Consider the following 27,187-nt stretch of genomic DNA (forward strand, 5'->3'; position numbering starts at 1 on the left):
TTCTCTGTCTAGTGGCTCCTGAAATTTGCCTACTGGGAAGGTCTAGGCCTATACCTATTGAAATTTTGACAAAACAACATTTTACCTTAATTTTATATTAGTTTATTTGTCTCTTGTTTTAGTTCTGACAATGTAATTCCTGTTATTGGAGTAGAATTTTAAGCCATATCAATGTTGTTTTTTTTTCAAAATATAAGAAATGTATTTGCATCTCTTTAAAATATTATAAGTTGAGATTGTGCTAAGTTGTGAAGCTTAAAATAATTTTGTTGTACATCATTTAAGCAGAAGATCTATTTTGCAAGATCTCACATTTACAACACACAGATTTTTAAAAATCACCAAAGGTCAGGACCCTCTAGAGAGAGAAGGAGTAGAGGTAGGTGCTTCAAAATACCATCCCAAGACATTTTAGCTTGTAGACCCATCCCTGAAAGTTTTATTTTCCTAACCTAACCCAAAGTAGAACTAGAACCTAACTCAAAAGTAGCCAAAGTAGAATTTTACCAATAAAATTCTACTTTAGCTACTTTTGACTATCCTGGAAAGGGGTTATGTTAGGAAAATAAAACTTTCAGGGATGAGTCTACAGGCTAAAGTATGTCTGAAGAATGTATTTTGAAGCACCTACTTCTGCTTCTTCTCCCTCTAGAGGGTCCTGACCTTTGATAACCTTTAAAAATGTGTGTGTTATAAAAGTGAAACCTTGCAAAATAGATCTTCTGCTTAGATGAAGCACAACAAAATTGTTTTGAACCTCACAACATTTCTTCATCCCAAATGGTAGGGTTTAAAGACATGAAAATACATTTCCTAAATTTTGAAAGAAAACATTGATATGACTTAAAATTCTACTCAAATAACAGAAATTGTATTTTCGGAACTAAAGCAAGAGAAAAAGAAACTAATATAAAAATTAAGGTAAAATGTTGTTTTGTCAAAATTTCAATAGGTATAGCTGTCAATATCTACATGAAACCTGTCATGTAGGTAAATTTCAGGACCCTCTAGAGGGAGGAGTGAAGGTAGGTACTTTAAAACACCTTCCTGGACCTGCTTTTGCATGTAGACCTATCCCTGAAAGTTTCATTTTCCTAACCTGACCCCTTTTCAATATAGCCAAAAGTAGCTAAAGTAGAATTTTACTATGAAACCTTCCTGTTGTCTTGTTGAAGGCAGTCAGATTGGCTGACTTACAACAAGTTTATACTCTGATGCTCCAGGCTATTTGTTGCCATGCACTAGGTTCCAAAAATGTATTGTTCCACATATTCTATAGTGGAATCTGTCACTTTAATTGTTGTTGGATGACAGGGTTTCTGGATGCACTTGTTCAGGTTTCTCCAGTCCTGGTACAACTAAAGACTGTTATTAGGTTCTTAACAGTGACTATGGAATGACCCATTACATCAGTTTGGATTCTATCCCAGTAGAACCTTGTCTTTGAGACAGCTAAGCCTTATTTGTTCTAAACTGATCATGCATGGATATTAGAATCCTTTTAGGTTGTTGTACTGTTGGCATTCTCTTATAGATAAATATGGCATTTGTCATCTAGATTCCAAATTCCATCAAATGGGTTCTCATAGTTGTAAAGGATTTTATCAACTGCATAATTGGATTCTTGGTTAATTTATTCAATAAATTGATGAAAGGCAGTGAGACACTTGAGTTTTTGCTTAACAAAAGTTGTATGACAGCACTGATAATAGAAAATTTAATGAATATCTACATCTGGGCTGTATTTTTGTATGGAGTTTCAGTCTGTGTATTGCTCAACTAATCTGGTGGAAGCAGTGGTGTTGCTTTCAGTAGTTCTAATCAATTAGCATATAAAGAATTCTAAAGTTACTGTTTAGGCTTCAATGCCCATCAGTTTATAATGCAGAATGCTATGGACAGTTTTTTTTTGTACTCATGCATGCAAAGTGGTCAAATCTACCACATCTGATTTTTTGTAGGTAATGTCTTTGCTACTGTAATTTATTTACTCTTTAATCTGTTTAGTTTACCTTAGCCTGCTCACTTACTCTTCAGTTTGCTCGTTTACTGCACCCACTTCTTATTTGATGCTCTGTTTTGCATCATAACACATGATTCCATGTTGTCCTTAGGTTTGCTGGAATATTTATTTATTATATTTATTTATTAACTGAAAACCCATCTACAAAAACTTGAAAAGGACAGAGTAAAATATTCTGTACATCTGGACTGCTTTATTCTATGCTAAGTTCTAGTGTTTGACAAGAACTCTTTTTCTGAGCTTATCATATTTCCGCCAAAAATAATCTGATCTCTCACCAATTCATCCTATTGACCATAGCTATACTGGAACTACCTGCAAAATACTGGAATCTATCATATCTGACCACATCCTTGAGCACATGAGCAAAAGAAAGATAATCACTAGCAAGCAATTTAGGTTCTTGAAGAGAAGGTCTGCAGAGTCACAGCTTCTTATGACGGTGGAAAACTGGAAAATGCATACAGATAAGGGTTATCAAGTCAATGTCATTTACATAGACCTTAAAAAAGCTTTTGACAATGTATCTCATTGTCGCCTCTTATACAAACTCTGCAACCTTGGTCTGGGAATCACAGTTGATTGAATTAAACAGTTTCTTATTGGAAGGTCTCAAACAGTATCAGTAGATGGAGTTTTGAGCACACTTGAAGTAGAGGTAATTAGCAGTGTTCCCCATGGCATGGTCATTGGCCCTCTCTTATTTAACCTGTATCTCAATGATCTAGTAGAAGGAATCAACTCTGAGATTCTTCTGTATCCAGATGACACCAAGCTGTATAAAGTAATTAAAACAGCTGCCAATGCACAATCTCTGCAAGAGGACCTTGACAAGCTCAATAGATGGATGTCCAACTGGCTGATGAAAATCAATATTGACAAAAGCCACAAACTAACCATAGGGAAACCTACTATCCACTATGAATATAGACTAGGAGGTTTACTGATCACATCATGCCAGGAGGAGTGCAACTTAGGAGTTGTCATTGACAGCAACCTCAACTTCCAGGCCCACTACAACAGCATTATTGGGAAAGCAAATCGTGTTGCAGGAGTTTTAAGGCGCAATTTCACTTTCGCAAATGATAACACCCTTTGCCTTCCCTACAAAGATTTTGTATGGCCAATCCCTGAATATGGTCATTGTACTACATGTCCCTTTTAAAACAAAGACATCGGAGCTCTTGAAAAAGTTCAAAGACAAATAACAAAGTTCTGTCCGACTTTGAGAAATTTACCTTACAAAGATAGGCTCTGCAAGCTCAAACTTCCTTCACTAGCTTATCAACTGCACCAAGGAGACCTCATTCAGGTATACAAGCTTTGGTACGCTGCCTACAAAAACATCCAGGCTACCAATGTTCTCAGCTTCAGCCACATAAGCCTTTGTGGTCACAACCTCAAGCTTCAAGAGGAAAGGTTCCAAAAGGACATCAGCTGTTGGGTGTTCAAGAACCAAGTAACACAACACTGGAACAAACTCCCCTTTGAAGTCATCAATGCCAACTCATTAAACTCGTTCAAGCAGGAACTGGACAAATACTACAGTGAAAGTGCCTACAATTTTTTTCAATTTAAAAGATTTTTGTAGAGGCCCTGTGGCCTATTTGTTTTGCATTATATTATTATTGTTATAGCTATAATTCTTAGGAATTTCTTTGGGATCAGTAACATACTGCTCAATGGTTTCAAACTTTTTTTTTATTCTGTTTGTTAAACATTTAGGAGCCAAAGAAAGGATTTAAAACTGACTGGTTGTGCTGTTTGAATAGTCTTGAGCACTCATTAGAATACTGTACTTCTACCTGTAATGTCAAAGGTACCGAAGGTGTCTATATTTTTTCTCCTATCCATATGAGAAGGTAGGAATGATTCACTGCATTAGTTTTCCAGTATAAGTGGTCATGAAAATTTGCTCTGCATCTTTGTCTAACTGTGCTGTAGCATCTTTCAAGTTATACTGGTTCTATTCAGTGATCAAACAGAATACAGATTTGCTGGGCAGAATTCCTTCATTTAATTTTGATTTTAAACCCAAGCATCTATAAGATAAATGAATACTCAAATAAATGTGTTGGAGTCAAAGAAAGAAATTAAAGCAGACTTGATGGGCTGTTTGAATAGTCTTGAGTACTCATCAGGACACTGCAGTTCCACCTGTAATGACAAAGAGACTGAAGATGTCTCTGCCTTTTTTCTCCTATCCATATGAGGGTCATGAAAATTTGCTCTGCATCTTTGTATAACCTTGCTTTTGCATCCTTCAAGTTGGGCAGGCTCTAGTCAATGACAGATAACACATTTGTTGGGCAGAATTTCTCCAGTTAATTTCTATTTTAAACCAAGCATCTTTAACATAATGAATAAACCCAATATAGAAACATTGAATTGAATTAAACTTTATGTAAAGGTACAATCCACCATTTAACTAGTGTGGTTTTGAAGTTTGTGTGCTCCAAAGGATAGAGAAGGATTTGCTAGATGTTTTTCAGAGAAACTGTCTGCATGAAATTTTTGGGTATCTGTCTGACTGATTGTATTTCAAACAGAAAGCTCTACAAAAAATGTAGTTCAGTCCTGCTTTCCAGAGCTATCATTAGAGAAATTTTTAGATAACTAGGACACATTCTGTTGATGAAGGATCACAGATTGCTGAAGATTGTCCTTTTCAGACAACCATCTAGAGCCAAGCAGAAAGCAGCTTGACTCTAAATGGGGTGGGAGGATGTTTTGAGAAAAATTTCAGGGAAATGGCTAATTCTGGGGGGGGTGTAAAGAAGGAGGCTTTAAATAGATTGGAATGAAGGAGCAGCATGCATGGTTCTGTTGGCCTCAGGCAGCTTGGTGCTGTAGTATGTTGTTAGTAGTAGGCCTAGTAATAATTATATTTAGGCCAATGTATAAATAACCATAATAAGGATATTAAAATTTCCAAGTCAGACCCAGCAAAATTAAGCATAGAACATCAGACAAATGATTATGGAGAAATTGTATTGCGGAAGTGTGCCAAGTGGGGCACAATTGTACCAAACAGGGTGGAACTGTTTGGCAATGTGAAATTCCAAGATGTGCACCAGGCGGTAAGAATTGGGTCACCCCACATAATTTGCAAGACTACAAGTCTCTGGGCATGCTTTTTGGTTTCTTTGTAGAACTATGAATTCAACAGCTATGAACCAACAGCTTTAATCAAGTTAAATAATACCCTTACTCTGCACTCTGGTAAGATCAAATGTAAGTTTTCCAATAAAAGAGCAAACAATTCAAGATAAATAACACATTGATCCCCACAAAGACCTCATGGCTGGTAAAGAACACAATCGCTTTGGTCTTGCCATTATTGATGTTCCAAGAAAAAGTTACTACTAATACTAAGTTAAATGCCAGTATTCCACAATTTCTTCTGTAAATCACAGTTATACTTTGAGAGATGTTGATAGGAAATATGCTAACAGAGAACTGAAAGTTGTAGAACCAGAAACATATCTTGCTTTAGATTAGGGGACCATTTTAGACATTTGCATATCATAAGTATTGAAACCATTAATCCACTGTTAAAATATCACAAAGTTTTAGTATTTAAGGTATCATATAGAATGTTTTTAGTAATGCTATATTTAATCTGGAGTAAAATATCTGATGCATAGCTGTGCTGGCCTCAGGCAGCTAGGTGCTGTGGTGAGTTGTTAGAAGTAGTAGTAGTAGTATTTCTAAGATTTATTTTGGTAATAGTTGGTAATATTTTAGCAAAATAAAATGCAATGCTAAATTTGTTCAAATCTGTCACCGGCAATGATTACTAATTTTATATTCTGCTTTAAGGAAAAGCTGGTCTTTATTGATAGTTTCACTTTTGAGCTGAGTGTGTGAGTTGGCTGGGCCCAACAAGCAGAATTAGCGTCCTGGCTAAACCTCTTTTGTATTATCATTTTTTATTAATTATAAGACACAATTAATGGGCATGCAACTTTGTACCTTGGTAAAAAATAACCAACTCCACTTTGTCCAATTCTTGGTCAAGTCTCTTTTGATACCTTCATTGTTCCTGAGGACAACATCTCCTTACTCAACTTGCTCCAATAATCCATTACTGTTTGGTTGGAATATTCTTACCCAAATCTATGATTATTTTAGGGCTTGCAAAGCTTTTCTGAGTGCCCTTGTTGTAGACCTTCTTGCTCTGGTTGAGATACTTGTATGTCAGTTGCATGTCATTGAACCTGTGTCAGCAAGTAAAATATGGTAGGTTGTAGATGGTAGATGGTAGGAGTGTCTGATCTCTCACTGTATAATTTCTGACCAAGTTCTGATGTACATTTTGCAGCCCTTCTTTGTGCTTCTGTATTCATCTGTATAACTTTTCATCACCATGTCTCAAAAAGGCCCTCTTTGGCAGGTTCTAAAGCCCAGGACTGGTTATACAGTGGCCTCGTATAGCTTCAGGAAGATACTTTTAAATGGTTAGGAACGTTCAGGGAACTTAAAGGCGTATCCACACTTACTCCTAGATGTCTTAAGGCATTTTTAATGGAGACATAGTTCAAATCCATAACTGTGACACCAGTTATGTACACTGTTCAATAGTTCTGGGGTTTAACATTGTTCAACTTTAAACTTAAAATTTTTAGTTATAATCAGAGTCAAGACCTAGGGATTATTTTTGGAACTAGGAAAAATGGAAGCTTGAAATAACAGTTTTTGTATCTGTAGGCTAACATGAATATGAGAGAAGACATGAAAACATAGTATTAGTAGAGAATAGTTGGGCACAAATTGGTGTTGGTATAAACATCTCAAACAAATTTCTTGCCATTTTGATTTGGTGCTTGCAAAACAAAAGTGTAAAAACCCAATTCATTCATAAAAATTGTCTTTTGCATTTTTTGACAATATATACAAACATTGGCAACTATGGTGTGTATTGGGCATTACTTTTGCCTTTTTACCTACTTTTCTTTTGCCTCTGGCATGGAGATCGTTTTCTGTCCCCTCTTTTACATCATTTAGGTGGTTGGGCATCAATGTAACTAAAGTTTCTCTCTAAAATTTGGGATGAATGATGATGTTTTACTATAGTTTTCTTCTAAGCTGACTTAGAAAGTTGGGAAATCCTAAACATACCAATCCAACTTACAAAATCTAAAAGGATTTTTTTTTTCAAAATTTGTAATGAATGATGTTTTTATTATAGCCTTCTTCTTAATCTAAGGTGACTTGGCAAGTTGGACAATTCCAAACATATCAATCCAACTTAAAGATTCCAAAAGTATTTTTTCCCCAAAATTTGGGGATGTTTTTATTATAGTTGCCTTCTAAGCCAAGAGCTTTAGAATTTAAGGAATAATGAACTGCCGCATTCCATTGTCATAAAAATATAGATATTTTTCATAATTAGTGATTTCTTTTTTTCCTTTCACCAATATGTTTTGCTCTGCTTTGTACTTTTTTGTTGTAAACATTTTCTTGTTGAAAAAATGAAGTCTCTAAGGTATCTTCTAGCCTCTAAGGTGACCAGAGAAAGCCTTTAATTTATCAATGTTGTTGTGTTTAATAAATAAATAGTAGGCCTATTATAGCAAAAATTAGAATATAGTTTTTGTTGCCCTTTTCTTATTTACTTTTAGGTTAGAATGTTTAGTTCAAAGAATCTGACGGCACTTTTTGAAATTTTTTGATAACTAACTGCAAATAGTGGAATTGTGTAAATTTTATAAAGCAAGAAAAAAGAAATATATCCAAGAAGTTGTCACTACAAAGTTATTAAGTGAAATAGTATACTGTTGATTTCATGTTACTTAGTTATGGATGAATCAGAAAACATGGAAGACAAAAGTGAACATACCTCCAGTAAAGGAGAATGTATAGTTGACCATGAAGTAAATATTGATGAAACCAGTTTCATGGGGAACAAAGACTCATTAATGACCAACCCCACAGACAATTCTGAAAAATTGGTTTCTGGTGCTTCTCTCACTGATGACAGTAGATCAGTCATTGAAGAAATTGTGAATGGCATTATAAATGAATGTACTGCCCACCTGAGCAACAATGGAATATCAACTCAAGATGCAGCCCCAGACAGACCACCAAGAAATTGTGAAATGTCACCAGCTCCACCTCTTCCACCAAGTAAGCTATTCTTATCAGATCCCATTTGCTGTACTGGTTAGTTCTGTTTAAGTTTTTCTTCAAATGACTGGTTTTGCCATTTCAACACTAATGACAATTAAATCAAGCATTCTTCACTAATGAGTCATACCTAATACCAAGGATTTTAATTTGCAGGGATGGGCGTCTTATAGATAAGGTCCAAGGCCATACCCAGAGGGAGGGGGGTTTGAACCCCTCCCGAAATATTTTTTGACTCGTAAAAATGAATATAAACAAATTTTGTATGCGTTTTTTGAGTTTTTTTTTTTGTGTAAAACCTCCCCCCGAAAAAAAATCTGTGTGTAAAACCCCCTCCGAAAAAAATCCTGGGTACAACCTTGATAAGGTCTATAAGATTTTTTCATAACTAAAACAATAAAGAGTGTGTATTTGAAACATAATTTTCACTTTTTAGTGTAAGAAGAGTTAAAACCTCTTAAATTGTCCAGTGTGTGGCCTTGCTTTGTGTTTACAAACATCTAAGAGTTCCATGGAAATAGCTTAGGGGGTGCAGAATATATTTTATTTTGTTATTTGTTTATTGTGTATGTTCGTGTTTGTGTTTTTCAATGCAGTATTTCAAACAGTTCGTGTTTACAAACTGTAAGTAAGGAGCAATGCAGCTCAATAGGAACTGTGACTCTAAAGAATAGAATTTTGATATCAATAGATATATCAAAAGAATTGGCTTATTATGCTGATTCCAAATATATAAGATTCAGCAAGTTTAATGTTATTGATCAAAGACTACAAGCCTGAGAAAATTTATCTGATTTTCGAAAAAGGGGGGAAACGCCCCCTAAAAGTAAAATGATCTTAATGGAAATTGAATGACCAGATTCAACGTATCAGAAAACCCTACTATGGAGGTTTCAAGCTCTTATCTGCAAAACTGGAATTTTGCATTTTTTTTTTTGCCAGAAGAAAGATAACAGATGCGTGTTTATTTATTTATTTTTTTCTTTTTCCCAGGGGTTATCGTATCGACACAATGGTGCGAGAACACAGTGAGAGGGCTCATTCGAACGGAAATTAAAAGTTATTGTGCCATTTTTAAGTGACTAAAAAGATTGGAGGTCAACTAGGCCCTCTCCCATGCCCTTTTTCACCCAAAATCGTCCAATGAAAATTTTGAGATAGCCATTTTGTTCAGCATAGTCGAAACTATTCCTTTGGAGATAACATGATCTCCCACAATTCCTGGCGAAAATTCTCATTGCCCATAGTTTGTTTATAGTATATTTATGTATTAACTATCATTATGTATTATGTATAGTACACATTTTTTGGGTAAATTTTCTGCTTGGGGGATTTTCCATGGGCAGGGATTTTTTTGGGGGGTGAACTTTAGAGGGGAAATTTTACACTGGGGGGGGGGAGATTTTCCAGAATTCTTGTACGAAATCCTTATATTTATCTTACCTTATCTTTGTCAACTCAATTTTATGCGTGGAGATGTTAAGGGTAATTGCCCAGGGTAAGTTTTCACTGGGATTGGATTGTTTAGAGGATCTTTCTGTGGGAAGGGGGAGGGGAATTTTTCTGTGGAGGTAGAGCCGGATTTCTCCGCCTTATTTAAAAACAATCAGAAATTAAATAAAAAAAGTTTTTTCAACGGAAACTAAGGAGCAACATTAAAACCTAAGACGAGCAGAAATTATTATGTCGATGGAGGGAGTTACCCCCTCCTCAACACCTTGTTATTTACACTAATGTTTGAATTTTATCCAAATTCATTAATAACTTCTCCTGAAACACAAGTGTCGTTTAATTAGAACAATAACAAGGTTTGTTTTTAAATACTAAAACAATTTAATGCGAAGAACAAGGTGTTGAGGAGGGGCAACCCCTTTCATATGCTGGAAATGGCTGCTAGCTGAGAAATTTGCCCTTATTGTGGACACTTAGTATTTATGCAGATTTGTATGCAGAAATGTATGCAGATTTCAAAGCTAGTGGTTGCCATTCGACTGAAGATCAAGGGATCACCGGTTCAAAAGTGGTTTTCCCTTGACAGAAATAAGTGAAGAGCTATGACATTGAATTTTCGCATAAAATAATAAAAAATTTTATCAAACGATTATATTTTTTTTCGTAACGACTGTCTATTTTTTCAAATTCAAAACTGTTGATCATTAAAGCTTAATTTTTGGTAGATTTTCAGTTGAAAAGTTTTTAGTTTTAATTAATTTTTTTTTGGCAATAATCTTTTACTTAGGAGATTTATGAAACTTACTAAGAGAGTCTGAAGAGGAAGTATATGTGAGGGGTTTTATAAACCTCCAGTTTAGGGCTTTGAATCCTAATTATTGCAATGGTACCGTTTTATGCTTCTAAACTATTCCACTTAAGAAGTGGTACCAAAAGTGTCGTTTTTAGTGCTATTTGGCACTTTTGGATGGTAAGATTAATAAAAAGCTCGTAGATATGAATAATAGGTTTAAAATGAGCTTTCCTGGGATATTCTTTAAAAAAATGACTGCATCACATTTGCGAAAATAGTTGATTATCTGAAAAGTAATTATAAGAAAGGACAAACCGTGATTGAAAAAAAAAATCCAAACTGGAATTAAACGCATGATAATCTAATTTGAAGTCCAGTGCTGTACTAACAGAACCACGCCTCTTATAATATAATTTAATATATTAGTGTTTGTTGAACTTCAATTGCCTAGCTTATTAAGGGGCCCGGAGGAGGAATTTGCGGGAGGTGTTCCTACAAACCTACAGTTAAGGGTTTTGGACCATAATTATTACAATTATACCGTTTTATGCTTCAATGGTTTTCAACTTAAGAAGTAGCATCAAAAGTGTTGTTTTCAGTGCTATATCTTGCTTACGAATTGTAGAATTGATTAAAAAAAAACACGTAGATACGAGCAAAAGTTTTCAAATGAGCCATTAAACATCATCCCAAATGGTTCTAGTAGCTCACTAGCCCCAGCTTTTCCACTTGAGACATGGTACCAAAAGTGTCGTTTTAAGTGCCATTTGAAACTTGCACATGGTTGAATTTATAAGAAGAACGTAGATATGAGCAATATTTTTTATATGAGCTATCAAAAACTTATCTAAGATGTTCTGGTAGCTTGCTAGCCCCAACCCTCGAGAAAAGGCATAAAAGTCCTTTTTTCGTGCCATATGGTACTTGCACATGATGAAATTTATGTAAACCAGGTACATATGAGAAATAGCTTTTGAACGAACTCTTAAGCCTCTCTCTATCATGTTCTAGTAGCTCACAAGACCTGGAAAAAAGAAGAAGAAATAAAAGACCCTTTTAACTTTTTTTAACTTTTAGTTACTATGGGGTGTGGTTCACTCTTTACTAGGTTGCAGCTAATGATTCAAATGTAACAAAGAGTTCATTGCAAATTGTTCCCAGAACCTAGTCAACCTTGAAATCTGTGAAATCTAATAGATTGTAAAATAAAATAAAAAACTAGTAAATATAATAAGTAGCTTTTACTTGAGCCATTAAACGTCTGTCTACGAGGGTGTGGTAGTCTGTTACTGTTTCAGTTGCTTACTGATGAGTAGACGATATGAAACTTGCTAAGGGGGCGGGGAGGGGGAGTGTACGGGAGGGGTTCTTGTAAACCTCCAGTTAGGGATTCTGGAACATAACTATTACAATAATACCTGTTTTGTACTTCAGAGCTTTTCCATTTAAGAAATGGCACCAAAAGTGTTGTTTTCAGTGTTATATCGCACTTACGAATGGTAAAATTGATAAAAAAAAAGCACATATATATGGGCAATAGCTTTCAAATAGGACACTAAACTTCACTCTTATAAGTTCTGCTTGCCCAATAGCCACAGCTTTTCCACTCGAGACACGGCACCCAAAGTGCCGTTTTAGTGCCATTTGGAACATACTGATATTGGAATTTGTATGAAGGACGTAGATATGAGCAATATGTTTTATATGAGCTATAAAAAATCCATCTACGATGTCCTGGTAGCCTGCTAGTGCCATCACTTTAGAAATGGCACTTGCAGATGGCAGAATTTATAAAAAGCACGTAGATATGAGAAATAGCTTTTGAATGAGCCATTAAGCATCTCTCTATGATGTTCTGGCAGTTCACTAAACCAGTTGAAAAAAAACAACAAAAAAACAGAAAAATAACGGGAGACAGATCAGTGCTACCGATGCAAAAAAGTGATTTTCCTTGTTGTTCAAGGAGGGGGACTGTAATTTTTCTGTACTAGGTTTTCGACCTCGCTGATTCCAATAGTACATTTTTCATTTTAATCTGACGCCATTTTCGAGGGGTTTGAGGTTTTTTTTCAAAATCACCCTAAGTTTCTTTTCGCAATTTTTATTCTAATGAATTTTTACTTTTAAGACGAACCGAAGTAATAGTTACCATTCCTGAGTCTGTGTGAGATGACAATTTTTTTCACTTGGCAGTTTTTTTTCAAAATGCATTTTTAGCTTTTGGTTACTATGGGCTGTGGATCGCTCTTTACTAGGTTGCAGCTACCGCTGCAACCATGATTGTTGAACGTAAGACCCACATACGAGTTTCAACATGATATCCTAAGCTGATCGTGAGAAATTGCACATGCATCCTTTTGGCAACCTGAATGCACACAATATGTTTTGATTTTGTTCAACATCAAGTATTCCCTGAAAGTTTCAACTTAATACTGTAAGGTGCTCCTAAGATGTTGATAAGAAGTTCCTAAGATGTGACTTTTTTACATCCTGTATTCATATAGTGTGTTTTTATCTAGTTGAAACTTACCCTAAACACTCCCTGAAAGTTTCACCTTAATACCATTAGCCTCACTAGCTGAAGTAATCATATTAGTAGAATAGTGCTTTCTGGTTAGGCCAAAATCCGCCTCAACCCTGGAAGTTTGAACTTAATAGTCCAATACGTTCATGAGGTATTGTTGATACACCGTATTGACAATATACATGCCCATAGTTTGTTTTGATTTACTTCAACATCCCCCTAAACATTCGCTGAAAGCTTCACTTAAATACCCTTATCTTTAGTAGTAACGATAGTTGTAGTAGTAGTAGAAGTCATAGTAGCAGCATGCCGATAGCATCTTTTAATCTTTCAATATCCCTCTTAACACACTGAAAACTTCAACTTGATACTGCAAACAGTTCTTGGAACATTGCTGATACGTTTTTTTGACAAACTACATGCACATGGTATGTTTATTTATTTCAAAATCCTCTCAAGATGTCTTGAAATTTTCAACTTAATACCCTTAGCTTTAGCAGCAGTAGTAGTTTTAGCAGTAGTAATAGTAGTAGCAGCAGTAGTAGTAGTAGTAGCATGCAAATATTGCGTTTTGGTTAGTTCAGCATTCCCACCAACATGCCAGGTAAGTTTCAACTTCATGCTTCAAACTGTTCCTTAAGATATTTGCTCATAAGCCTTTTTGACAACCTGCTTGAATGTAGTGTGTTTTGATTCAGGTCAACTTACCCCTCACATTAAAACACAAAGAACTCACATTAAAATACAATTGATTGTATTTTAATGTAATATTCTTTTTTTTTATTTGTTTTGCTGAGGACGGCCTTTGGATATAGGGTCGAAATATTCATTAATGTTTCATTCCACTGTTTTATATTAAAAATCTCCCTATTGTTCTACTTGCTGTTTATAGTAAGAGCACTGGTTTCAGATCTAAATTTTCTATTAGGTATATTGTCCCTGAAATAAGGAACAGGCTTCCGGTGGCAGTAAAAAGGTAAGAAAGCCCTTGAGGACTTCCTTGCTTCTTTGCGATGTATTTGCTTTAACCAGTATTGTAGACATGGATTGAGTGTTTGCTTTGGGAGTGAGTATATGCCTGTGAGTGTTAAAAGATAAACTGATTTGTGTGTTGATTGAGGTGAGTGTCGGTATGTAAAAGGAAGCATGATGAATCATAGACTGTGAGTGTGGGATTCCGTTAAGTTCCTTGTGGAAATGTATTATCTTGAAAATGTTAATGAATTGTTTAGGGGGTTGGGGGAGGGGAGGAGGAGTCTGAGAGTTTTTTTCCGTGGAAGTGTGATAGTGTATTAGTAGTTGAATTGCCCCTTTTTGGGTCGTCCCAAACCCGCTAATATGCATCGGAACCTATTTTGATATTGTTAGCATTATATGCAGTTTTGTTTTGTTAGTATTATATATAGATTTCTATGTTTTTTTATGTTATTTTTGTTATTTTTTTTAAAAAGCCAAATTGACTAAGTGAAAAAAAATTCTAGTATGTACCATCACCATTTATGCACTCCACAGATATCGATGGTTTTGGCCCTACTTCTGAAAAGTGGGTACACAAGTTATTAGGCACACCGCTATCCAACTCCCACGGCCGATCAGCCTACTAGGAATTATTGGTTCAGTCCTTGGGCTTAATACTGACTTAATCAGTTGCCAAGTTTTACCCGGGCTTCCTCCATAATCTTGAAATTTCTTTGCATAGTAGTCCATTTTTGCTTTTCTTTAAAGACTTGTTTAACTTTCAATTAAATTTTTTATTATGTTCTTTATTAGATGCTGAATCTTGAGTCGCGCACCTTTCATACATCACTTGCCGTTTTCCCATTGAGGCTAGTAGTCTAATCATTTTGTAATCCAAGGTTTAATTGGCAACTTAAATCTTTGTTTTATCTTTTTATACTCCAAAAACTCTTGAAATAGTAATTTTATTTTTTTATATCGCTTACCAAATTTGGTATCAATATCTGTACTATCCTGAAGAAACTCAAAATATGCACTTTCAAGCTTCCGCTTAAACTTCAAAAGCACATTTCCATCTACAAAAGGTACCTTTGACAAACTGTTATTCTTGGGCTTAGGACCAATTATTCCAGGTACAGATGTTGCAACCCCAAAATGGTCAGATGCACTATTAATAACTACTGTAGGCCACAAATAATTAATATGTACAAAAATATTATCAATTATAGACCCTCAAGTTTCTGTAACTCATGTGCATATGTTAATTGCAGGATAAAAACCAAAACTTAACATTGTGTTTACAAAATGTTTTACCTTATTATTCCTATCAACCATATTTAAACCAATATTAAAATCCCCACAATTAAAACATGGAATTTTTGAACTTGGCAACTTTTCAAAAAATTCATCTATCAGTTCGATAAACTCCTCAACATTAGATGAAGGTGGTGTATAAATTACTTCAACTATAAACTTATTATTTGCATTACTCACATCAAGAACCAGGGACTCAAATTTCATTCAATAATTAACCGCTAAATCCGACCTAATCTGCACACCAAATCCACTTTTTATATATACAGCTAAACCACCACATTGGTGTGGTACCTACTTCTGATTAGCAGTAGTAGTAGTGGTAGTATTAGTAGCAGCAGTAGTATACACACATTGCCTTTTAGTCACTTGAACATCCCTCTCATTATGCCCTGGAAGTTTCAACTTAATACCCTAAGCCATTGCCCTAAGCATTGCTATGATGTTGCTTTTGTAGTAGTCACGATAGAAGTAGTAGTTGCAGTATTAACAGCAGCAGTAGTAGTTATAGTAGCAATAGTAGTAGCTTGCATCTATTGCCTTTTTTGGTCAATTGACCATCCCCTCAAAGCTCCAATTTAATACACTAAGGTATTAAGTGGTGGTGGTAGTAGTAGCAGCAGTAGTAGTAGTGTAAGCATGCACATATTGCCTTTTGGCCAATTTGTCATGCCTTTCATCATTCCCTGAAAGTTCCAACTTAATACCCTCAGTCATTCCTGAGATACGCCCTTTTGACAACCTGTATGTACATAATGTGTTTTGATTTCATTCAGCACTCCACTCAAGATTCCCAGAAAGTCAAATCCACAGGTCAAAAGTCAAACGTCAAATATGCCCCCCTTCCCAATTACAAATACTTTAGGTAAACAAAGGGCGATTGGTATAACTTACAGCCCTTGCGCGAACAACCGGGGGGGGGGGGTTTCATTCCCAGGGGCATAGTATGGACCTTTTAACTATGCTGAATAAGATGGCTGTCTCATAATTTTGATTGGATGTCTTTGGGGAAAAGGGTGCATGGAAGGGAGGCTGTTTGCTCTCCAATCAATTTTGACTATTAAAAAGGGCACCAAAACTTTCAATTCCCAATTGAATGAGTCACTTCTGAAGTTCTTACGACAACTTCATCCATACGAAATGCCTTGGTGAAAAAAATAACATTATACCCACTTCGATCTTCACTTTGGCAGCGCCTCGAAAAGGCCTTTGTACATTAATTTAACCCAAAATAGCCTCTCTACATTAACTTAAGTACTCTAGTCAGGACCCATACTTGTTCTGCCGGTTGAAGCTGCTCGGTCTAAGGATTGACGAAATTGTAATGGAATGAAACAGGCAGACTTCCAAATATTCTATTATGAGTCAATATTTGCGATAATTTCAATAGCCAGTCGGTCTTATCATTCGTCTTCTCTCTCCATCAGATATCTGCAAAAAAATTTGCTGTTAAGAGCGCCCTGTAGATAAGATACTGTATATATATACATACATATATATATATATATATATATATATATATATATATATATATATATATATATATATATATATATATATATATATATATATATATATATATATATATATATATATATATATATATATATATATATATATATATATATATATATATATATATATATATATATATATATATATATATATATATATATATATATATATATATATATATATATATATATATATATATATATATATATATATATATATATATATATATATATATATATATATATATATATATATATATATATATATATATATATATATATATATATATATATATATATATATTAATTAAGTCTAACGCCAAGCCTACATAATTTATTCAAGGATTATTGATCGAGTCTAATGGGTTCAAGGTCGATTTATTTGTTGTTGTTCGTCTAGGTGTAATGATTCCGGAGCGAAGTTTGCACATGCGCATTAACGGGGAAGAGATGTATTGATCTAGGACTCGAGGGGGAAGTGGATTTTCGAGAAATTGATTTACATAATCGGTGGGGGATGGGTCTACAGGCTAAAATGTCTTGGGATGGTATTTTGAAGCACCTACCTCTACTTCTTCTCTCTCTAGAGGGTCCTGACCTTTGATGATTTTTAAAAATCAATGTGTTATAAAAGTGAGACCTTGCAAAATAGATCTTCTGCTTAAATGAAGTACAACAAAATTGTTTTCAGATTAACAACTTTGCTCAATCCAAACTTATAAGGTTTTAAAGTTATGCATATACATTTCCTACATTTTGAAGAAAAAAAAAACATTGATATGGCTTAAAATTCTACTTGAATAACAGGAATTGAATTTTCAGAACTAAAGCAAAAGAAAAATAAACTAATATAAAATTAAGGTAAAATGTTGTTTTGTCAAAATTTCAATAGGTATAGGCCTAGACCTGCCAAGTAGGCAAATTTCAGGAGCCACTAGACAGAGAAGGAGTGGAGGTAGGTACTTCAAAATACCTTCCCAGGACATACTTTAGCCACTAGACCCATCCTTGAAAGTTTTATTTTCCTAACCTAACTCCTTTCCAAGATAGCCAAAAGTAGCTCAAGTAGAATTTTACCTCATATCAGGAGACAGTAAGAAGATTTATGGAGGAGTCACACTTTGAAAGAATTGAAGGAGCTGGAAAGTCATTAAATATTTGATGGGAAGGAGGTGGGTTGAGAAAAAAAGTTGGTGGATAGTCACTAAGGAGAGAGTCACATGTAGTCATGCTATACGTGGAACAGCATGCTATCCCCAGGAATAAGGATAGAATCATGATTGCGAGCAAAGTGCAGTTTATCAAACAAATTTAAGAGCTCACTATTAGGAATTCGTCTATTCAGATAAATCACTCTTAAAAATAAATCTAGTCAAAGAATAATAACATTAAAAATATATAGAAAGTGCTCATATCACCAACTTATGTTTTCATTAAATAAATTTATTTTTTTTTCCAAAAAAAGGTGTTTTTTAAAGAAAAATAAAACAGCCATATTAAATCCAAAGATAGAACAAAGCAATTTATAACAGTTCCAGATCTAGGTATCTATTGGGGACTGTATATTCCGCCACACTGTCAACACTGAAAACAATAAAATTTCCGTTTTGAGTGAAAGTTGAGTTCAGTTTCCTGGGGGAAAATTTAGTATTAATTTATTAAATATATGTGTAAATGTTAAAAGGGCATGTTTTATCAATTCACAGTTAATTTCTACAAGTTTTTAAAGATTCATAGTATTATTTACAAATAATGAGCTTTACTATGTCAAATATAGTCAAAAATCTACTACTACTCCTGCTACTACTAACAACTCACCGCAGCACAAAGCCGCCTGAGGCCAACACAGCTACGCACGCTTCTCCTCCATTCCAATCTATTCAAAGCCTGCCTTTTTACACCCACCCACGAAGCTCCCATTTCCTTTAAATCTTTCTTTATGACGTCCTCCCACCCCAGACGAGGACGACCTGCTTTCCATTTAGCCCTAGACGGTTGGCCGAAAAAAACAATCTTCAGCAATCTGTCATCCTTTATCCACACAACGTGCCATAGCCATCTCAACATTTCTTTCATTATAGTCCTAGAGAGTGGTATTGAACCATATTTTCCGTATAGCCTATTGTTTGAAATACGGTCAGTCAGCCGGGTACCCAGAACAATCCTTAAGTAATTTCTCTGGAAAACATCTAGCAAATCTTCATCCGATTTTCGGAGCGTCCATGCTTCAGTGCCATATTTGACCACTATCATCACTGTAGCTTCTAATATTCTAATTTCGGTTTGCAGACTTATCTTCCCATTCTTCCTATTTTTATTTAACTGTGAAAAAACACCCTGAGCCTTGGCTATTCTACTTTTAACATCTTCACTGCTCTCACCATCATTACCAATAATACTACCAAGGTAAGCGAAGCTGCCCACCTGATCAATCTTTTCATTACCCAACGTCACCTTTTCATCTTCACTTATTCCTAGCCTTAGTGACTTAGTCTTCTTAACATTAATTTTCAAACCTATTCTAGCATCCTGTACTCGCAAAACCTCTAAAACTTCATTGATTTTGCTCAAACTTTCATCTAGGATGCTTAAATCCTCAACATAATCTAAGTCAAGGAGACTTTTTCCTCCCCATTTGATTCCGTGGTCTCCCATTGCCTTAAGCATAGATAAATGGTTGTGAATTAGGTTAATAGAATATGAACCGTGAAGTGTAAAGTTCCTTAGATATATAGGATATATAAAATCTATACATATTAAAATTATAACACAAAACACAGCAATTTACTTACCATATAAAGAAATGAATCTGTGCTTTATTTTTTTTACAAATTCAATGTTCTTTTCAAGATTAAAAAAGGGTGGAAAACTATTTGAAATACTTTAAATTTTCTGCTTTGAAGCACAATTTTTGTAGATTTTTATGATGAAAGTAAAGCTGGCACTTTGGTACTTGGACCAGGCCTCAATTTATTGAAAATTGGAATAATACTTTCGGTATCGAAAATCATTGAAGGTATATAAAATCTGTGTTTGCTCTAATTCGAGAAAGATTGCAGGCAAAAACTTTAAAAGGCTCTTATCCCTTGGGATAACAAGATCAATTTGAAATTGGGTGCTCACAACTGCATCCTATTTTTGAAAAATTCCTTTTTTATCTTGATTTAGCAGAAACATTGAGAAAATTCCCAGAAAATATTTCGAAATATTTTTTTTGTCTTTATTTAATAATTCAAAAAATTACTGCTTCCCCCTTTCCCTTATTCTCGTAAACTGATGACATTGATTGCAACCAAATTAAAAATTTGTAAAAGTTGAAATCCTGGGTCATCGAAATTAGGAAGCTGCTCTGCCTTGGCTGAGACCTGGCCTGTCACCGTTGTGGTCCAAAACACCATATACGTGGTTCAAACAAGGTTTCTAAGATAAATCGACCGTGACATGACTTTGTCTTCAACACCCAACCGCTTTCATTTACCAGCCAGACACCTAACTCACGTCAGCTCGCAGCACGAACTCTTCGATGGTGTGCCTATCCTGTATGCCAGCAGAAATGCCAGCCAGAATTGCCTTCAGTTTTGATCTCTCACGGCTGAAAGCACCCGCGTGGAAGGTATCCTTTTAGATGGAAGGACAGCCATGGTCACCTGTCATTGATCGGTTTTACCCGAGAAAAACCTATCAATCTAGGTCAGGAGCGTCTCCACTGGAGGGGACGAGTGGCTTCTCTCTTTGTGCTGGACCGCTGGCAGGAGCAATAAGTCAAGGAAGCGGGTACCAAAACCCCAAATTACTGCACCCATTTGAGATCCCAAATAGTGCGAACTCAAACACCAAAGACTGGATCTTATTGAGAAGCCTTTTCTTTCAGCAAATTACATCTTTTTTTATCTCCAAAGTTCAGCAAAATTTATTACACAAGTGAGCCCCGGAGGTTATTAAAACAGGTAAAAAAAAAAGGTAAATAGTACGGCATTGGACTTTACAGTCCCTACCGGCTGTGCTGATCCCCGTTTCTCGGCGCTTCAGCCAGGAAGTGCAATGGCGAGTTGGAGGCCAACCATCCTGTACTTTCGCACACCCTTCCAGCTTACCATTCCCAGATTTCTCCAGGAACCCATTCAAAACTGGGTTGACTCTGGCTGATTCTACAGAGTCACGTCACTCACCCCGTCCTAAACCAAATAATTGGGTACACTAGGATTCGAACCTTCGTCCTTTCGGACCAAAGATCCTAAATTTACCAGTTAACCTTTAAAATTTTGATCTTAATTTCGATGCACAACTTTAGGGGGCAAACTGAGCCTCACAATAAAAGATCCAACAAGAATCATAAGACGTCTTAAGAAGCTTATACTGAAATTATTGAGAACAGATCCCACTTTGTCTTAATTCATATAGCATTCATATTGTGTCTCTTTTTCTTACTTTTGTTTTCTTTATCGTTTCTCCTTATTGTCTCTCTTTTTCTTACAAAATGATTAGAAAAGATTATGCCTGTAAATGTGAATGGCTTCTAATTTAAGATAAATAAAAAACGTTGAACAACGTTGTTCTACTTAAGTGTTATTAGTTTAAGTTCGCCTTGTTGGTGTTAAGTCTAAGAAATAGAGGACGCTTCGCTTTTTACCGTTATCCATCAATTAAGACAAACCACAACATCAACTAAGACTTAGTTTTTGCGGATAGACAACTTTCATTCGCCTCTTTCATTGACATTAAGCCGTTTAAGCGTTAAATGAGTACCAAATAAAAATGTAGGTGGGGCCTTTGTTATGCAAACGTTGGCTGGGAACAGTTAATACTAATTTTCTAGTTGAAAATTACTAATTTCATTTCAAAACCATTTCAACTTGGAGCAATGATGTAACTATGACTTTTATTTCTTCTGATCAAACTTTAAAAGAAATAAAAGTGTCATTAAGTAGATATTCTGGAGTCTATTTCATGGAGTTGTGGTTAATGAAACTAGCCGTATTTCGCATGACAAATATGTAGGGTACCCCCTTAGGAGGCTTGGACCAAGGGGGGCCCAGTCCCTGGCGGTCTAAAATAAAAACGGGGCACCCTTGCCCGGGGCCATAAATCCAGGTGAAGTAGCAAGAAGTACTCTTGAATGTACACTCAGCAGAGTCCACTGGGGTGTGGACACGTTCTGTGAGTTACAAACTTTCTCCTAGCAATGGGTTAAGTTGCATGGTGACACAAAAAGTATCATCGGAGGATCCTCCCTATAGAAGAATGATCCTTTATAGGAGAACAAGAGCTACTGGGCCTAAGATCCAGGTCTATGGACAGCAGCCTTTGAAAAGGACTGCCTCGACCCTGTAGGGTTACTCACAAGACTGAGAAACTTGCGGTCTACTTTATTCCCACTCGAGGAGTGGTGCCTGTAGAGGAAATTATAGCCTGATAAACGACACAGTGTTTGCACGGGATTCTGATTGATGGGTAATTCTTCTTAGCCTGGTCTGTTTTGGTGGGCGTTTTCGGGCTGAGAAACATCTTCATAGTTAATTTATCTACTAGAGGTTGTCTTCCCATAGTAGCATGACATTTGTAGGCATGAATATATGATGAGTCGGAGGTAAGAGGCTTGATATTTTTAGTGCAGGATTTCGACTCTTGTTGATAGAACAGCATCGCCGATGTGCTGAAAACCATGTTGGGACCAAGATCTGGCCCCGGGTTGCCTAAACCATCCATCCAACTGGATCCCAGAGACTTCTTGTTACCCGGTTCTAAGCCGGCTTTATCGCTTCTGTGTAGACCTGAGATATGTTGGCTTTTGTCCTGCACTCGTTCTGGGACCATTGCTTTTTCTGAGGTCAACATGATTTCAGTTATTTAAACAATATGAAAATTGCAACTTGGAATGTCACAACGTTAAAAACAACTATCTTATAAACATTTTGACTATTATATTCAGACGCTTCGAACTGGACTTATTGGGAGTTTCGGGAACTCATATCCAATGGGTAGGAAATATGAAATTTGGGGATATAGAATTTATTTACTCAGGCAGGAAGAATGGGATACATAGATAGGAAGTAGACATGATGAATAAGGAAGCTGCTAAGTCCTGTTTAGGCCGGAAAGGCATTAATAATAGAATGCTAATCGCTAAATTTATGACGAAAAAGTTCAGGGTATCAGTCATAGCAGTACATGCCCCTGTTGAACTGACTGACGGAGATAACATTGACTCAGATGAATTTTACTTACAGTCATAGGAACAAATAAACAGGGTCCCAGGTAGAAATATGGTGTTTTTATTAGGATATTTTAACACCCAGATTGGTAGAAATAGGTATCCTAGCCTAGGTAAATTTGATGTAGGAAAAGAAAACAGTAATGGCCACAGACTGTTGAAATTTTGTTGGTATAACAATCTAGCTATAACCAATATAGTATTTGGTCATAAAATGACCCATAAAGTTAACATGGTATTCACATGATGGCAAGATAGATAATCTTAATGAATATGTTATTGTACACCGAAAATTGGCAGGATCAACTACAAGACACTAGGGTATATAGGAGTGCTCTTATTGATGTTAAAAGTAAAGATGACCATCTAGTAGTGTCTAGGGTTAATTTAAAGCTGAAATTTCGGAAGGGTAACTACCTTCTGGGAAGTTATGACGTTGGTAGACTCTAGGATGAGAATTTGAGAGAAACAGTTGAATAATGTACTGGAGAGTTTAAAAAGTTTAAAATTTAACAATAGGGGGGGGGTTCTGAAATACTGTTATACGCTAGTGCACTCGCCTTATTCTTTTAGGGTAACCTTTAATGATGATAGTAATTTAAAATAAAGTAAAAATCTTCAGTTTAGATTTTTGGTCTCTGCTCTTGTACGCTATTAAATAAAAAAACAAGTTTTTTTTAACTGAAAGTAAAGAACGACGTTAAGACTTAAAACGAACAAAAATTAGTCCGTATATGAAAGGGGCTGTACCCTCCTCAACGCCTCGCTCTTTACGCTAAAGTTTTTCATTGTTTTAAAAAAATAGAGTTGTGAGAAATTCAAACTTTAGCGTAAAGAGCAAGGCGCTGAGGAGGGGACAGCCCCTTTCATGCACGGAATAATTTCTGTTCGCTTTAAGTTTTAACGTCGTTCCTTACTTTCAGTTAAAAAAAAACTTGTTTTTTTTGTTTAATTTTTGAACGTTTTTGAATTAATGCAGGTTTTGATTTTGGCTCACCGTACATGAATAATTAAAAAAAAATTGAATATTAATTTTACTTTTATTTGATTAAATGGCTTTCTCGAAACCTGTTTAATTTTATTTACGAACGTTTTTATTAGTTACAAATATATGTAACTTACGAATTAACTTACGTAAAGAACCTCTATATTCTTATATTTTTAATACCTATATTAGAGGGTTCACCCCCTAGTCAATACCTTGCTCTTTAAGCTTAAGTTCGAATTTTGTTCTAATTCTGTAAAAATGACCCCTTAATCACAAATACCGTTAATTAAAATAAATAGCTCTTATGAAAGTACTAAAAAATATTTGGCTTAAAGAGCGAGTTATTGACTAGGGGGTGAACCCTATCATATACGTAATGTTTTCTGTCCTTTTTAAGTTTTGATGTTGCTCCTTACTTTCAGTTAAAAAACTTTTTTTTATATATATAATTTCTGATCTTTATTCAAATAATGCTGGGAAATCCGGCACCCCCTTCATAGCAATGTCCCTTCTCCCATGAAAACTTCCTTCATGGTAAGATCCTCCCACATAACCCCCGACCCACTCCCCTCCCCCACAACCAGAAAAAATACCCTCTGAAAACGTCTGTATACTTCCCAATAACCAATACAATATGTTAACATGGGTAAAGTTCATAACTTTCAGCTCTCCCCCCGGGGGACCTCGGGGGATTAAGTCCTCCTAAAAGACATAGTTATCATATTTTCGACCATGTTGAACAAAATGGCTATCTCAAATTTTGGATCGGGTGACTTTGGGAAAAAAAGAGCGTGGGAGGGGACCTAGTTGCCCTCCATTTTTTTTGTCACTTAAAAAGGGCATTAGAAATTTTTATTTCCGTTCGAATGAGCCCTCCCACGATACTCTAGGACCACTGGGTCGATACGATCACCCCTGGAAAAAAACAACAAACAAAACAAATAAACACGCATCCGTGATCTTTCTTCTGGCAAAAAATGCAAAATTCCACATTTTTGTAGATAGGAGCTTGGAACCTCCGCAGCAGGGTTCTCCGATACGCCGAATATGATGGTGTGATTTTCATTAAGGTTCTATAATTTTTAGGGGTCTTTTCCTCTTCTTTCGAAAGTCAGCCAACTTTTCTCAGGCGCTTAACTTTTGATAGGTAGAACTAAAATTGATGAAACTTTATTTGAAATTAGCAATAAAATATGATTCTTTTGATGTATCTATTGATATCAAAATTCCGTTTTCTACAGTTTTGGTTAATATTGAGCCGGGTCGCTCCTTACTTACAGTTCGTTACCACTAACTGTTTGATTATTCCGTATATGAAAGGGGCTGTCCCCTCCTCAACGCCTCGCTTTTTACGCTAAAGTTTTTCATTGTTTAAAAAAATAGAGTTGTGAGAAAGTCAAACTTTAGCGTGAAGAGCGAGGCGTTGAGGAGGGGACAGCCCCTTTCATATACAGAATAGTTTCGTTTTAATTTTAACGTCGTTCCTTACTTTCAGTTAAAAAAAAACTTCTTTTTTTTATTTAATTTTTGAACGTTTTTGAATTAATGCAGGTTTTGATTTTAGCTCACCGTACATGAATAATTAAAAACAATTCGAATATTAAATTTACTTTTATTTGGTCAAATGGATTTCTCGAAACCTGTTTAATTTTATTTACGAACGTTTTTATTAGTAATAAATATACGTAACTTACGAATTAACTTACGTAACGAACCTCTATATTCTTATATTTTTAATGCAAAAACATTCTTAGACCACACTGGCTATACATGACAAATGAAACTCAAGAGAGGAGAGAAAGTAACAAAATGAAAAATTAAATCAAAACGGGTGAAAAAACGAGGATTTTGTCAGCCAGTGGCGAATCATGAAAATGACAAAATATAAGCAAATATTTCAACAAGGACCTCCGTCAAGTTGTCTTCAGTGCTAAACAAAAAATGAAAAAAAAAACACGAAAATCTAACCTTTCGAAGTTTACTGTAAATTATTACGGGCGTGGAGTCTGCTATTTTTAGCTCTCGTGGTGAAGTCGAAAATCCAGACCTACTCAGAGGTGAAATTGTAAAGAGTATTCTTGATAATAGGCCATCTTTGTCACTTTCAACTCAATCAAAGGAAGAAATTAAAATCCCCCGAAATTTAAAAAAAGACAAAAACACAGCGATAACGAAAGCGGACAAGGGAAACACTGTTGTAATTATGAATTCTGCAGATTATGAATTAAAAGTTAACACCCTTTTAATGGATAAAAATATTTACAAAGAAATAATGGTTCAACGGTCACAATGGTTCAACGGCTGCGTTGAAATATTTCTAATGTGCCTTTGGAAATTGCATCTGTTATTCAAAATTAAAAGCTTTTTAGAATCATAAATTGCACGTAACTGAAAATGTTTATTAGAAGTTTTGTATTAATATTTGACAAAAAGAACACGAGGGTCATTTAATCCTCAACGCCTGGGGGGATATTTTCAGGGAAATGAACATACAAGATAAGAAATATATTTCTAATTAAGTATAGCTAGCCTAGGCTTGTACAGGTTAGTCTTGTGAGTATTGCTTTTAGCTTTTAGAACTTAATTTAAAAAAACAAGTTTTTTTAACTGAAAGTAAGGAGCGACGCTAAAACTTAAAACGAACAGAAATTATTCCGTATATGAAAAAGGGCTGTCCCATCCTCAACGCCTCGCTCTTTACGCTGAAGTTAGAATCTTTCTCGCAATTTTTTTTAAACCATAAAAAACTTTAGCGTAAAGAGCGAGGCGTTTTGTGAAATTTGCTTTTAAAATTCCGGTTTCGAGCCTTGTTGTTCATCCTTGAATTTAGCAGGAAAAGCTTGCAGCTGAAAAAAGAGTGGCTATTATTGAGTTTTACCGTTATTTATTGCGCCGTGTAACTCAAGGCTACACCCTTGTTTGGTATTACGGTAGCAATATTTCGCTAAATAAAGTTCACTTCAGTTCAATGATCAGTGCCCAAGTTTTAGTTATTACTCTAATATGACAGCAGTGTGCGAGAAAGCCCAGTTATATGACCTAAATTCATGTACATTTGACGTTAGCGCCATCTTTGTTCTGACAAATGTGGCTATTCGGACTTAAAGAAGCCGACAGATGTTATTGAATATGAAAATGAATATAAATATTATAAATTTGATGGGTGCTGTCTCGAGGTCCGGTGGTTATTGGGTCCTGTAAGTTGAACTCTAATTATGATTTTTTTTTTTTTTTTTTTTTTTTTTTTTTTTTTTTTTTGAGGGTTTTATCCTGTACAAGTTT

The 27,187-nt window shown here is 35.4% G+C and overlaps 1 protein-coding gene across 4 annotated transcripts in view; it reads left to right on the plus strand.

Annotated features, from left to right (window-relative positions):
- Window positions 1-904: 904 nt before the first annotated feature.
- The window catches only part of LOC148938740 (RUN and FYVE domain-containing protein 1-like), a 35,142-nt gene continuing 8,859 nt past the window's right edge, over window positions 905-27,187 (plus strand). Inside the window, exons 1-2 of one of the 4 annotated variants that reach the window (XM_089107577.1) lie at window positions 905-921; window positions 7,648-8,152. In XM_089107577.1, coding sequence (XP_088963703.1) covers window positions 8,072-8,152 — 81 coding nt within the window. In that variant the 5' untranslated portion in view covers window positions 905-921; window positions 7,648-8,071. Of the gene's footprint in view, window positions 1,026-3,210; window positions 8,153-27,187 lie in introns of those variants that run through there. The other 3 variants (XM_089107576.1, XM_089107578.1, XM_089107574.1) reach the window with 3 other exon arrangements.

The sequence above is a fragment of the Artemia sp. Qi Xiang Cuo genome, unplaced genomic scaffold, assembly GCF_049724085.1.
Source record: "Artemia sp. Qi Xiang Cuo unplaced genomic scaffold, ASM4972408v1 HiC_scaffold_2985, whole genome shotgun sequence".
Classification (NCBI taxonomy): Eukaryota; Metazoa; Arthropoda; class Branchiopoda; order Anostraca; family Artemiidae; genus Artemia; species Artemia sp. Qi Xiang Cuo.